Raw genomic sequence first — 15176 nt, 5'->3', positions numbered from 1 at the left:
CTAAGATTTCATACTGGTCATTAATCAGAATTCATAGCTTAGACAGTCTTATTAGACTTTACTTTGTTGGGAGGTTGTCCTGAAAAATTAAATGCTGAAAATTGGGAAACTTTTCCAGTTTGTGCAAGATAAGACAAAGTCTTAAATAAAACACAGAGGATCAAAATACTGCAGGGTATTATTTCATGATCTTTGCATTATTTGATTTGTAGAATAACAATGGGAGGAAGTAGTACAACGACTAAAAGGTTTTTTGGTTCATTTTTTTCTAACCGAACTTACTTTCAACAAGAAGGCTAGTTTTTTCTTCTGTTCTTCCAGCCGCATGCTGGCTGATTTCCATTTCTCTTGGATTTCAGTGAGTTCGGCCTGCAAGGCGGCCTCAACGCCACTGTCCGCCGAGAGAAGGAGTTGCTTGCCAGCCTCCACAGTCAGGATGTAGCTGCCTTGTTGCCGCAGGAACACCTTTTCTTTGAACTGAAAGGAATCATAGCTTTTTATTTTCTCATTCTTTCTTTTATCGTTTCCTTCCTATGAGGATTTTTAAATGGCCCTAACCTTTGCCCTCTTTCATCCAGCAAGCATTTACTGTAGTGGTGCTTTGCACATGCATGTACCAGTGAATAAATGAGTGAGAATACAGTGGAGACAGGCTTAGTTTCTGTCTCCAAGGTAAGTACAATTGATGCAATAAGATAACCACTCTCTAAGATTGATGCGTGGGAATACAAAGGGACGTCTGACCCAGCAGGGGGCGCATCAAGAGGCAGAGAGGCTTCCTCAAAGCAGTAAAGGCTGAAGGAGTCTTGCGAGACATGAACTTCACCAGATTAAGAAGGACCTGGTGTGGTGAGATGAGTGTGATCAGGAGTGGAGGAGAGGACACCTTCTCACAGAGAAATGAGGATGTGCAAATTCACTATATGAGAAAAATATGATAAATTCAGGAAACTAAGTATGGTTTTCAGTGGCTGGAGTGTAGACGGCATGTGAGAGAGTGGTAGGAGATGAGGCCAGACTACATCTTGCAGAAATGTGGTTTTTATACTAAAAGTAACTAGGGTTCACAGAAGAATACTGATGTTTGGATTAAAGTTTTAATAAAAGCACTCAGGAATCAAGTAAAAGTAGAATGGAAGAAGGGTATGCGTTGCATATACTAAGATTAGGAAGCTATTGTCTATCTGGGCAAGAAATCACGAGCACCTAACCAAGGCAGTGGCAGCAGGGATGTAGAGTTGGGGAGATTAGATAAGGGGGTGATAGACAAGGAGAAGTATAGCTCTCAAATTATTCTAGGATTCCTAGACTAATGGCACTTCCTGGAAGTGTGATGGGAAAGGGAGAAAAGTTGGTCCAGAGATCACAGGTTCTGCTGGGACCTACAGGGTACAAGGCATCTGTGATGCACATAGACATAAACCCAAAAGGTGGTTGGAACGAGTCGAAAGTACAGCAGGTAAATATGACCAGAAGATACCGACATGCCCCTTCTCTGCTGGTAGGGGGCAGCTGAAGTCATGTCTGCAAATGAGGGCTCTCAGAGAAATTTGGAGGAGAAAGGAACCAAAGAACAGTGACTTTAAGGGGAGAGGAACCCATTAGATACACTGGGAAAAACTCACTGGAATGACAGGAGGTATCTGTCTGAGATGCTAGAAGCCCGAAGGTAAGGGGCAACCTGGAAATGAACAAAGCACTCAAACAGGACAGGGCTTCCTGTCTTCTTTGGAGTATTTAAGTTACGTGTTTAAATTGCTCAAGAATAAAATGTATGCAAGCAACATGAAGTTTTTCTTCGCTTGCCATTACCTTTTCATCCCTGCCGGGATTTAGTGAGCTGCAGCAGGCCATAGAGTGTGAAGTATAAGGAGCCTTTGTGAAAGGCTGGGGCTTACTAGCATTTCACCATTATATTTGGGCTTTGTATTGCAATCATTTTGTATATTTCTATTGACATTTGAGAACAATGTTTGTCCCAGTTGCAGTGTCATTCTAGAGTCCTTTTGAAAAACTGAGGCGAAGGTAAAGTGTGCGGTGGAAATGCCTAAGAGGTGTGAGAACACTGTGTTTTGCATCTTACCTGCACTTCATCAAAGAGGGTCCTTGCTTGTTGCAGTGGTATAGGAACACTTCCGAGACCACTCACGGGGAGGTAGGACACTTCAACCAACCATTTATGAAGCTTTTCTGCCATCTCCCTATAGCGCTGCCACTGGCGAATCTGGCTGTCAATGATCCCCCGCCTCTGCTGGGCCCTGCGAATCACTCCCTGCCATTGATTACTGAGGAGTGTCAATTTCAGGTTGAATTCATCCCTAGTGAAGAAATAATTACATGGTAAAAAACACTGTTATCTTGGATGCAGTTACGCAATCAGCCAATGTATACACTGTCAACAACCCTAAGCCCTGAGAAGTGATCCAGGGCGGTGGTTTTCAAATATCATGCCATGATCTCTTACTGGGTTTTGCAATTAATTTTTAAAATTAAACTACCAGTGTTTGCAAATGGTGAGTGTTTTCATGTCTCAGCATAGGTTGAAGGCAAATACACAATAAGGTCATTGTCCTTCACTGTCTCCCTGAGAGCATGAGAGGGGAGGAGTGGACAGCTGCAGGTGCAATGGGAATAGCTGCAAATCCTAAGAAGCTCCATAGCAACGTGTGCAGCTCGTGATGGTGATGTCGTCTTGTGGGCCACACTGCAGGAAAACGTGTGGAACAAGGCTTATGTAGAACCTCTGTCTTCAGTTTAAACCATAAGCCACTTGAATCAAATTATGTAATTTAAAAAGATTTTTTAAAAACTGTACTCCATAAACTCTGTCAGTATTCCCTCACAATAAACAGCCCCAACCTTTAGCAAATCATTCCAGACATTCCTTTGAATTATCTCTTCTACATTGTAGGCTGACTTCACTTTATTCTTAGAAAGATGAAAACTTGTTATCATAGTCTGTACAAATGTCATTAGTATATTTAGAAATAATAAATTTTATTTAAGATTTCTCAAGTTCAGGCTAAAGTATATTGGATCTTCTAATGTGTTCTTACTTCTCTGTTTCCTAGCTTTAAAAAAATATGGGTAGTTCTTTATTAAGTTTTATTTAATATTTAACTTATGGCTCTAGAACTGGCTAGTAAGGGTCTGTCCCGCATCAAACAGAATGAGTTTCTATGTAGATTACAGTGTTATTCACACATAAAGTGCAAGTAATGTTGCATTTTAATACTAAATACTTGCACTTCTCTATTATAATAGTTTTGCTTTTCTTCCTCAGATATACTATCCTCTTCTCTTGAGGGTAGCATCAACTTTGAATTGGACTTACTATTCTGAACTCGTATCTTCTTGAAACTTCCTATTACCCAGAGCCACTATAAACTTTGATTTTGTAACCAAATATGCTGTTAGTCCTAGAAACTTATTTAATGACTCAACTTAAACAAAACCTAACACACAGACAACATCAACAAAGCAAGTATTAAAATAAAATGTACTAAGTAAAGCCTCTGCAAAAAATTTCGTATGCCCTCTCATCTTAAAAATAGATCCATAATGGGCTGGGCCCGGTGGCTCACATCTTAAATCCTAGCACCTTGGGAGGTCGAGGTGGGTGGATCACCTGAGGTCAGGAGTTTGAGACCAGCCTGGCCAACATGGCAAAATCCTGTCTCTATTAAAAATACAAAAATTAGCCGGGCATGGTGGTGCGTGCCTGTATTCCCAGCTACTTGGGAGGCTGAGACAGGAGAATCACTTGAACCCAGAAGGCAGAGATTGCAGTGAGCCGAGATAGTGCCACTTTACTCTAGTCTGAGTGAAAGAGCAAGACACTGTCTCAAAAATAAATAAATAAATAAAAAATCCATGTGATAGCTACTTAGATTTTGATGATGACTTCTGTTTTTGAAAGGAAATTCTGCTGTATTAATCAATACACTAGCATTCAAATGTGATGAATTAGGTTCATGGTACTTCCCTAAAAGTTACAAGCATCTGTCGTCGCAGAAAATGTACAACTCCAGGACTTGAGAATACCGTATAATCTTGCTTTCCCTACCAGGCAACCATCCAGGGCCTCTTAGGATTCCCCACCCTCTCTTGATACAACCAAGCTGTCCCAAACTACCTGCCAGCATGAGGAATTACTTAAAACATGACACTGTTCCCTGTGCTGAACTTGAAGCTCTAAAAAAACGTAACTCAGAAATTACCTTTCAGAACACAATACACTTGCAATCTGGGGACTTCTTATTGTCAGTAGGTTCTAATCTGATTTTTTTTCCTTTCAACTTTCAAAATTCTTTATCGTCAAGTCTAACCTCCCATTTTCATCTCTTTGGTGTATTTTCCCTAAATGTTAGTACTGAAAATTTAATAGATGCTGGCTTGCATGTGAGTATTTAATTTTTATTTTACTTAATGACTCAAACATTTATAATATTGTTATAAAGTTGGCTAAGAAATGATATAGCAAAAGATAAAAGTTAATTGTATTTGAATTTGTTTTATTTTCTAGGCCTTAAATTCTCAGGAAAGCTCACATTTAAGTTTGGCTTACTTAGAATAGAATAAATATAATATCACATTCTCTTGTTCCAAGCTTAACTATGAAGATCTTTTATGTACTTCCAAAGAAATATCCACTTAAAACTGAAATTGCTTCTACAACATTAAAGACAACACTCCCAATAAAAATAATTTATTTTTTATTTTTTGAAAAAATATCAAGTTAATTTTAGTCACAACTACTGGTTCCTAAATATGAGAAATGTATACGTATGGAATAGAACACATGAGGCTAAAACTCCAAATATCACCACAGAAAGTAGATTAGATAAAGTAAATATTGTTCCTAGGAAATGTAAATGGAGTATGAAATTGTCATTTCACATGCCATAAATCTGGGGAGAAGCTAAATTTTTACTCTTCATTTTTAATAAAGAGATAATTTGCTATTGTAAATGAACAGGAAGAAAGATTTCAGGCGGCATGTAATCTGACTTAAGGTAGCAAACCATTTTCAAACACAGAAGAATTCTCATGGCATGAGAAAGCTGGCTGGTATGATCCAGTACTGACTGAAAACCAGACACAGGCTCCAGGCCTGATTCTGCTGCTACTTAGTTCTGTGACCTTGGTCAAATCAGTTCACATTTGTGGATTTCGGGTTTTTCATCTATAAGTAAGAGAGATGGGCTAGTGATCTCTATGCTCCTTTTACAAAAAAAGTCTGTAATTATGTGAGAATATTAGAAGCATCTGTTTACAAACCATTGATAGGTCATTGATATGGTTCATGCTGATCTATTCATTAATTCCATTTCCTATAGATGACTAGTGAAGGTTGGCTAGGTGATTTCCAATTACTCTATGCCCTTCATATAATATAATAGCAGTTCTCTAAAAAGATTCAATACTCAGTCATTTCAGAGATTGAGACAAGCTTCTCCTCCAATTACTGAGGCTCCACTACAGTTCAATTGCCTCAGGAAGATTGGATATATGCCCTCTAATCTGCTCATTAAAAAGAAAATGACTAATTTACTGGAACCTTTCTTTGTAATAATTTATCAAAGATCCTACCTGTCATCAACTTGACCTTGTTCTAGAAGACGTTGCCCATCAATAATGATTGAGTGCAAAATCTGCTGACGACTGAACATCTCGGCTTGAAACAACTACGATTTAAAAAAAAGACGAACATAATTTAGAGTTCCTAATTTTAGTGACCGGTTCTCTGATAACTTTCCAAATATTCTAGTTTTCACAAGACTATGAAAGCTATCACCAGCTGAATCAGAAAATGTGTGAAATCCTGCAGTTTAGAAATCATTTATTTTTAAATCATCAGTTAAGATACACTTAAAGATAAAGTTTAGTGTTTGGTTTACTAAAACTAGATGACTAAAAGTAGAATTATATTTCTCTTCTTTCTTTCAAAAACACCTAATGAAGTAAGTTAATGCACAATTTGTTTTCTGGTTTGTGTATAAAATAAGGTCCATATTCAAAACATAGAGAATAGCTTAGGACCATTAAAGAAGTCAAAGAAAAAAAAATAGCCTAGTCTTTTTCTGTCTTTTAAAACTCACTGTTTTTAAGTTTTAATCAGGTTAATAAATTTATTATTTATTTTATCTATTTTAAAAAACTCAACAGAAGGTCCTTTGAATTATTTCTACTGTTTTTTAAACAACTTTATTGAGCAACAATTCACATAGCATACAATTCACTCATTTAAAATGTTCTATTTAGTGGTGTTTATTATATTTACAGACTTTACAATCATTACCACAATCAATTTTAGAATTTTCATTGCCCCAAAAAGAAAGTCCATCCTCATTAGCAAGCATTCCCCATTTCTTCCCAATCCTCCAGCCTTCAGCAATCACTAATCTATTTTATGTCTCTATGGATTACTTACTCCGGACATTTCTTATAAATGGAATCTTGCAACATGTAGTCTTTTGTGACTGGTTTCTTTCCCTTGGCATAATGTTTCCAAGGTTCATACATGTTGCAACATATATCAGTACCTTATTCCTTTTTATTGCGAATAGTATTCTATTATATAGACATATCACATATTATTTATCCATTTATCAGTTGATGGACATTTGGGTTGTCTCCAACTTTTGGCTATTATGACTAATGCTCCTATAAACAATGTGCTTATACAAGTTTTTGTGTGGACACATATTTTCATTTATCTTGAGTATATACCTAGGAGTGGAATTGCTGGGTTATATGATTACTCTGTGTAACTCTATATGGTAACTCTATGTTAACTGTTTTCCAAAGCAGCTTCACCGTTTTACATTCCCATCAGCAATGTATTAGGGTTCCAATTTCTTTACACCCTCACCAACATTTGCTATTTTTTCATTATAGTCATCCTTGTGGGTGTGAGATGCAATCTCACTGTAGTTTTTTTTCTATTATTTCATCATCTGTCAATTCAATAAAACTGGATTTAAAAATACCTTAGATATCTTTAAATTCTCTATTTAAAAAATTCTGAATTAAGTTTTTCTTTTCTCTTAGGTAAGACCTATCTCTCTATGTGCATATAATTCATAAATACACAAACCGACTTAGTTATACCAGTAAATAGCAACATAAGGACTAACAGTGGGCAAATTTATTTATTTACTTTGTGTATATAGTTCTTCTCCCTCTTTGTTTCTTAAGAAATAATTATAATGCAATTTAATCAAGAGGTACACCTGGAGACATCTGATAGATTGATTTCCTGGTATAAAATTCATATATGCTCTTTGAAGATCACAAAATTTTTAAAGACTTTTGATCAAAGCATAGTATCTTAAGCAATTGTCCTTGGCAATATTAAAGTAGTCTCTAACCCAATTTGAAAATTGTCTAACTATCTATACACTTTCCACCAACTTTGCCTGTCTCGAGTAAGTAGCCTTTAACCACAATTCTGGCATTATACTTTACAAGGAACTGAAGGTTGACATGTGCTTATAAACAATCATGGAGCAGCGAATAGGACTACATTTTTTAAATTAAGTTATCAAAACCTCAAGCTTAAGAAAGAAGGCAAAATGTGCATGTATTTAGACACTCGTGCAAAGGGCATGATTTTAATTCTCCCACACAGCATTTCGTAGCATCTTCCAAGGGCCTAAAAATTTCGTATTACCCCTAAATCTACTGATACAACTTACCTCGTGTGCTCTCTGCTGTTCCAAAAGGTGCTGGTAATTTCCTGAAATCTCTACTGCTAACTTTTGTTCTGTCTGAACTAGGAATTCCATCCATGTTTCACATTTTTCCAAGAAAGTCTGATGTTGTAGTAAAAATGACTGCAACTTGCTGAAAGAACAAAGGGCAAGGAACAATGATTATTTCGCTGCTTATTCTTCCATCTCTAGCATATAAAACTAGATTAGATAATCTCTGTGCTCAATTCTAATTGGACCACCACAAAGCTTTCATGTTAGGTGGTAAAATTTTTTTAAAAAAGAAGAAAGAGGCCAGTTGCAATGGCTCACAACTGTAATCCCAGCACTTTGGGAGACCGAGGTGGGCAGATCACCTGAGGTCTGGAGTTGTAGACCAGCCTGGTCAACGTGGTGAAACCCTATCTCTACTAAAAATACAAAAATTAGCCGGGTGTAGTGGTGCGTGACTGTAATCCCAGCTACTTGGGATGCTGAGACAGGAGAATTGCTTGAACCTGGGAGGCGGATGTTGCAGTGAGCCGAGATTGTGTCTTTGCACTCCAGCCTGGGTGACAAGAGTGAAACTCGGTCTAAAAAAAAAAAAAAAAAAAAGAAGAAGAAAGAAAGTTGAAAAAATGTAGAAGTTTTAAATGTACCTCTTTTAAAATGATAAAAATTATGTATATACTTTTAATATATTCCTACTTAAAAGAGTTTTCTGATTAAAGTGCTATTTAGTACATTAAACATGAGAAACGACTTTACAATTTGAATTTCCCACTTTTAGTTCAAATTTTGTCAGTGTTATGGGAAAGATCAGAATTTATAAACATACACAAGTCATGAGCTTATATTCTATTGATACATTGGTGCTATGGTGTGAATGTATCCCTTCTATAATTCAGGTGATAAAACTTAATGGTGAATGTTGGTAGTATTCTGAGGCAGAGCCTTTACACGGCGATTAGGCCATGAGGACTCCTTTGTGAATGGGATTAAGGGTCTTATAAAAGAAGATTCACACAGCGTTCAGCACTGTTGTCCTTCTGCCTTCTACTGTGTGAGGACACAGTAACTCTCTCCTCCTGAGGATGCAGCAAAAAGATGCCCTTTTGCCGGGTGCGGTGGCTCACGCTTGTAATCCCAGCACTTTGGGAGGCCGAGGCGGGCGGATCACGAGGTCAGGAGATCGAGACCACGGTGAAACCCCGTCTCTACTAAAAATACAAAAAATTAGCTGGGCGTGGTGGCGGGCGCCTGTAGTCCCAGCTACTCGGAGAGGCTGAGGCAGGAGAATGGCGTGAACCCGGGAGGCGGAGCTTGCAGTGAGCCGAGATCGCGCCACTGCACTCCAGCCTGGGCGACAGAGCGAGACTCTGCCTCAAAAAAAAAAAAAAAAAAAAAAAAATGCCCTTTTGAAAGCAGAGAGCAGCCCTCACCAGACAACTGAATTTGCTAGCACCTCAACTGCGGACTTCCCAGTCTCCAGAACTGTGAGACTGTTAAACATTTCTGTTCTTTATAAATTACGCATTCGGTGGTATTTTGACATAGTGGCACAAACCAGACTAAGACAACTGGAGAAACCAAGACATCTCTTGTTTACTCTACCTGAATCTTTCTGTGGTCTGAGAGGAGATCAGAGACCAATGGCGGTTCAGATTCTGCATCCTTTTGATTTCCTTATCATTCAAGGGTAACCTATATCCAAGCTCATTTAGACGGTCTAAATCTGGAGCCATGCTGCTGAATTTTAACATCTGTCCCTAGAAGCAAGATTTAAAAGTAGGTTTAGCACCATGGTCAAAAAAGTCAAAGCTTTTTCAAAGTGCGCAGTGAATTTCTGATTTCAGGAAGTAGCTGGTCTTCGGTCTAGTGGCCTTTGCATTTCTAGGTCACTTAATTACAATCTCTAGGTGCAAATAGTGAAAAGCCAAATCTCCTATTCAGTCTAAACTGCTGCTGCTGCTGCTATTGCTACTCAAGCTACTCATTATCCTTTATTGACTACTTACATGTATTCTATTATTTACTTGATGTATTATTTACTTGTATGGATTATACATACAAGTATATTATTTACTTTACACGTATATTATTTGATTTTTATTACATGTATTACATTACATATACTATTTACTTGATTTATTTACTCATATGTAATTATATTACACGTATTATATTATTTACTTGATTTATTTAATCATAGGCAATTCTTGACAGAACTGAATAAGGATGAAAATTATGCTGATAAGTAAAAGACCTTACTTCTTAGCATTTATGTTTAATTTGTTCATGCTAATTTCCTCCTTTATTATTCACAACTAATAAAAGTTATAACAGTGATAGCTAACGTTTATTGAACACTTACTATGAATCAAGCATTGATGAGGGCTTTACAAGTAATAATTCATTTTATCCTCAAAACGATCACATGAGATAAGTCATGCTGCTATTCCCTCTTTATGAGGGAGGAAAAGGAGGCACAGAAACTAAGTAAATTGCTCCAGGCCACCCAGCTAGTAAATGGAAGAGGGTAAACCAACCTCCTTGGGTTCTTGCTAGAGAAAATAAGATTTAACTTGAGCTATGAAGTGACCACACATTGCCTTAAGAGCTCCAGTTTTAGGTCTCTGACCCCCCACCCCACAGCTGGTGAGACTCAACCAAAAGAGCAATCTATTCTTTCGGATCTTTTCCCTCCCTTCAAACACAGGACAATGTTATCGGTTCTGGTTTTCCCATGGGTGTTCTTATCTCCATCTAGGAAATTGGTTACAGGAAAGAAAAAATGTCAGGCCACCTTTGGCTATGTGTGTGTCTTCTCTTTGCATGTTCTGCAAAAGACTCATGCTTTCCGAAGAAAGAATAAATCTCAAGCATTGAAACCAAAATATAACTATTAAATGGCATAATGTCCATGGGTAGACATCAGCAATGAACAAAATAGCCATGGCACAGTCCTTCCCCTCATGGCACTTACAGGGAGTAAGATACTATTCTAGTAGTCGAAAGCGCAACAGTAGTCCCCTACTCACAGGAGTGTAATTAAATGACATCATAGAGCATGGAAGAAAAACAACAGTGTGCTATGAAAATGTGTCACTGGGGGGCCTGGCCCTGGACAGACAGTGGAGACTTTCCTAAGAGAGTGACATTAAACAAAATGGCTAGGACTTTACTCTTTTTAGTGCAGAGTAGGCTGATGAGGACAAGAAAACAAATCCAGAGAGAGGAAATGTCACGTGTACAGATGTTGGGGTGCACAGATGTTGGGTAGCACAGTGGTGCTGGAGTGGCTGGAGGGAGATGGGCTATGGTGCAACAGAGTAAGATCCTCAGGAAAGGTGGAACCAGGATGCCGCCTTGAGAAGCCACATGGTCTTTTCCCTAAGAGCAGTGGGAACCCTTGAGGGCTTTAACGAAGGGAATAATACAATAAAATTTTCATGTCTGTTGTACTATTTTGCTTACTTGATTGAATGTTTAAAATCATTCAGAATTGGCAGGGCACAGTGGCTCATGCCTGTAATCCCAGCACTTTGGGAGGCTGAGGCGGGCAGATCATGATGTCAGGAGTTTGAGAGCAGCCTGGCCAACATAGTGAACCCCTCATCTCTACTAAAAATACAAAAATTAGCAGGGCATGGTGGCGCACGCCTGTAATTCCAGCTACTTGGGAGCCTGAGGCAGGAGAATTGCTTGAAACTGGGAGGCGGACGTTGCAGTGAGCCGAGATCGTGCCACTGCACTCCAGCCTGGGCAACAGAGCAAGACTCCATCTCAAAAACAAAAACAAAAACAAAAACAAACAAACAAAAAACATTCACAATTAAGTAAAACCTTTTGCTTTTTCTTTTTAAAAATTATTAAATTAGTCTAGGCACAGTGGCTCACGCCTGTAATCCCAGCACTTTGGGAGGCCAAGGTAGGTGGATCACGAGGTCAGGAGATCAAGACCATCCTGGCTAACATGATGAAACCCTGTCTCTAGTAAAAACACACAAAAAAATTAGCTGGGCGTGGTGGACAGCACCTGTAGTCCCAGCTACTCAGGAGGCTGAGGCAGGAGAATGGCGTGAACCCGGAAGGCGGAGCTTGCAGTGAGCCAAGATCGCGCCACTGCACTCCAGCCTGGGCGACAGAGCAAGGCTCCATCTCAAAAAAAAAAAAATTATTAAATTATTTTTGATGGACAAATTATAATCGTATATATTTATGGAATATGATATGATATTTTCACACAATGTGGAATGATTAAATCAAGCTAATTAAGAAAACCCTTAAAAAGAAAGAAAAGGTCATTCTGACAGCTAGGAGGAGGGGAGGTTGGGTGAGTGGATGCAGATCTGTGGGAGGCGGCTGTAGGGTCTCAGAGAGATAGAAGTAGCTTGAGCTAGGAGTAGATGATGTTAGAAACAGAGATGAGAGGTTCAAAAGTTAATAGAGAGGTGATGGACTGGGTACAGGAACATGGAGAGGGACCAGCAGTGGAAAGGAGGAGTGAGGTGGTTTCCAGCGGTGGAAAGAGGGAAGAGTGAGGTGGCTTCCAGGAGTGAGCTGGGAAATTAGCCTGTGCCCACTGCCAGCACACAGTCCACTGTTTGCCAGAGAAAGTCTCACTGAGGGCTCACTTGAAAGAAAGCGTGGGTCTACATCAGCTTTGAGTTTCTCTTAAGATCTTGAAAACAGGGCTGGGTGTGGTTGCTCATGCCTGTAATTCCAGCATTTTGGGAGGCCTGATCTCAGGTGATCAGTTCAAGACCAGTGAAACCTCATCTCTACTAAAAATACAAAAATTAGCCAGGAGTGGTGGGATGCCCCTATAATCCTAGCTACTTGGGAGGATGAGGCAGAATCGCTTGAACCCGGACAGCGGAGGTTGCAGTGAGCCGAGATCACGCCACGGCACTCCAGCCTGGGTGACACAGTGAGACTCCATCTCAAAAAAAAAAAAAGATTTTGAAGACAGATGGTAAAAGATCTGGGACTCAGATATGAACACACTTACCTTAAGTTCTTCCATCCTTTCCTGGATTGTGGAGAGGTCAGATGAGTGGCTAGGGTCCTGCCCTTGTAGTATTTCTTCAGCTTCCACTATCCAGGCCTCCAAAGCTTCTAAACTCTTGGCAAAGGTTTCATAATCAAGAACTCCAGCCTTTTTTTCCACAAAAGAAATTGGTATTTCAGTAAAAAAAAAAAAAAAAAAAAAAAAAAAAAAATTGGTATTTTAATAAAGTCTGGTAAAAGGGCAAGTGGATATTAAAATTATTTTTCATATTCTTGTGTCAAATTGCCATTCTCAAGACATTGTTCCTATAAAAAAAGCTATAACAATTTAAATCTTCTTTATGTAATTTTTCTAAAAACTAGAATTATTTCTATGCACCATAAGTCAGTAACAATTAAAATTATTCTTCAAATACATGATCAAACAACACAACTGAAAAATCTTCTGATTCTTGTAAAAGTCTAAGTTAAATAAACATGAATATTCATATTAAAGCCACTTAGTGTTTATTAATTGAACAGACCATAGTGGCAGGCATTGGTTTAGGGGCTTGCATCTTAAACCAATTTTAAAATTACTTTGCAGAGAACAGTGCAAAACGTCCACCTTCCATCGTCCCCACCAGAACTTCCAAGTTTGTTTACTTGTTATTTTCTTTAGTCTTGAAGAAGGCACTGTTGCAATGACAAGGAATTCTTTTTCTGTGTTTGTGCCCAGATATTAGAGAACACCCAATTTATAGAAGATACTAAATAGGAGCTCTGTACCTGTAACGAAGCCTGCTGTTTGCAGAGAGCCTGCTCCAGGGCACACAAGTGTTGACTCAAAGAGAGTTGATCCGATTGAATAGCTGATGCTGCTGAAGCATCCACTTGTTGCTTCAGTTGCTCTCCCAGCTCATGGAGAACAAAGAGGGAATCTTTAACTGTGCCCAGTCCTTTGAGGAGGTCCTATAAAAGGTGAAAATATGCCCACTCTGAAGCATGTTTATACTCCGTATCATAAACAGCAATCGGCAAAGGGCTACACATCTAGAAACACACAATTCCTACTGATCATATTATTATGCTAAATAAACTTCACCTGTGGAAAAATGATCATGCACTGAACCCAATTTTTTAAAATGCTATGTTCATATTTTAAACACACATTATATACATATAACCTATGGATATATATAATTACTCTTTTGTTAGTAAAAGCTATGTAGGTTCATTACAGGACCTTGGGGAAATGCAGAAAAGCATACATAAACAAGAAAAAAAAACCATGATCCAAGAGTAGAGCCAATAACTGGAAACATTTTGGCAGTTTTTTTCCTGCCTCTTTATGTAATTCGTATCAAATTGAAAACAAAATGTTGTATTTTTCCATTTTCTATTATTATTATACACACCAGGAATTTGTCAGTGGTATCTTCTATATGTGTGATCATGTTACCGCAAGTACAACAACCTCCTGTGTCAGTAGGGTACAGAACACAGTGATGATTTTGGTGAGCAGGGGGTAAGAGTAGCCTGTATTCCCATTCTTTTCCATGGGATCTCTTTGCCTCCACTTTCTGTGGGACCCTCTTACAGGTTAAAAAATATAAGCCAATGGAAACTCCGTGTTTCTGCTTTCTATCCTATCATTGAGAGATAATAAGTAACTGCTTCTGCTACCTGTTGTTGGTCTCCCACCCAGTCATGCTATGCCTAGGCAGTGACTTCTGTGAGAGAAAGAAGAACAAAGGGCTCTTTACGCTTGACACAGATAACAGACAAGGTGTATGTCAATTCAGGTGTATTGAAAATGACAGTTCTTATATATATAAATTATGTGGATGAAAAAAGCACTGTATTATCTTTATTTTAAAATATCCATCTTTAGCTTTAAAGTGATTATTCAGGTTGAAGATATTAGGATAGGTTAAACTTTTATTTATGTAGTTTTTATAGCTTGCCTAATTCTAATAAACTGATTTGGAAAAGTTTATAAAAAGATCCTTGTAACAAGCTCTTAAAAATAAAGACAAATAAGGACAAACAGTAAGAGCCATGTAATGCTTGAAACAAGAGAAGAGCTGTTCCTTAAACCCTTAAGTAGGTTATTGGCAGCTATAGTGAAAAAGAGAATTATTAAAAAGCCATTAAAAGAAGTATACCAGTAAATTAGGAAAGACTTCTTTCTACCATTAATATCTTAGATGAAACCATTGTGTAGATGCTTACATAGGAGTTAGTGAATGTAAATGGACAACATCTGGAACAGAAGATTTTTTAAAGATAGAACACTATTCCCCATAGGGTCATGTCTTATATTGACCATCCCAGAAAACACAAAGAGCCTCAATCTTTCACATTGACTAAATTCCACTAGCAAAAATGGGAAAACAACTCATTTTAAAAAATAAAACAATGGGAGGAGACCTCTTAGTCTGATACACGTGCACCTGTGTTCTGAAAATCAGGCAGGCTCTTTGATCC

The 15176-nt window shown here is 38.3% G+C and overlaps 1 protein-coding gene across 1 annotated transcript in view; it reads right to left on the bottom strand.

The window, feature by feature from the left end:
• Positions 1-15176, bottom strand: part of LOC116463154 (nesprin-1-like) — a 532795-nt gene that overhangs the window by 92177 nt on the left and 425442 nt on the right. Inside the window, exons 119-125 of the mRNA XM_058434482.1 lie at positions 13476-13658; positions 12709-12855; positions 9309-9463; positions 7701-7848; positions 5593-5687; positions 2084-2318; positions 283-477 (exon numbers count right to left, since the gene is read on the bottom strand). Of these exons, the coding sequence (XP_058290465.1) occupies positions 283-477; positions 2084-2318; positions 5593-5687; positions 7701-7848; positions 9309-9463; positions 12709-12855; positions 13476-13658 (1158 nt within the window). The remainder of the gene's footprint in view (positions 1-282; positions 478-2083; positions 2319-5592; positions 5688-7700; positions 7849-9308; positions 9464-12708; positions 12856-13475; positions 13659-15176) is intronic.

Source organism: Hylobates moloch, unplaced genomic scaffold (genome assembly GCF_009828535.3).
Source record: "Hylobates moloch isolate HMO894 unplaced genomic scaffold, HMol_V3 SCAFFOLD_28, whole genome shotgun sequence".
NCBI lineage: Eukaryota > Metazoa > Chordata > Mammalia > Primates > Hylobatidae > Hylobates > Hylobates moloch.
This window is presented reverse-complemented; position numbering and strand designations above follow the sequence as displayed.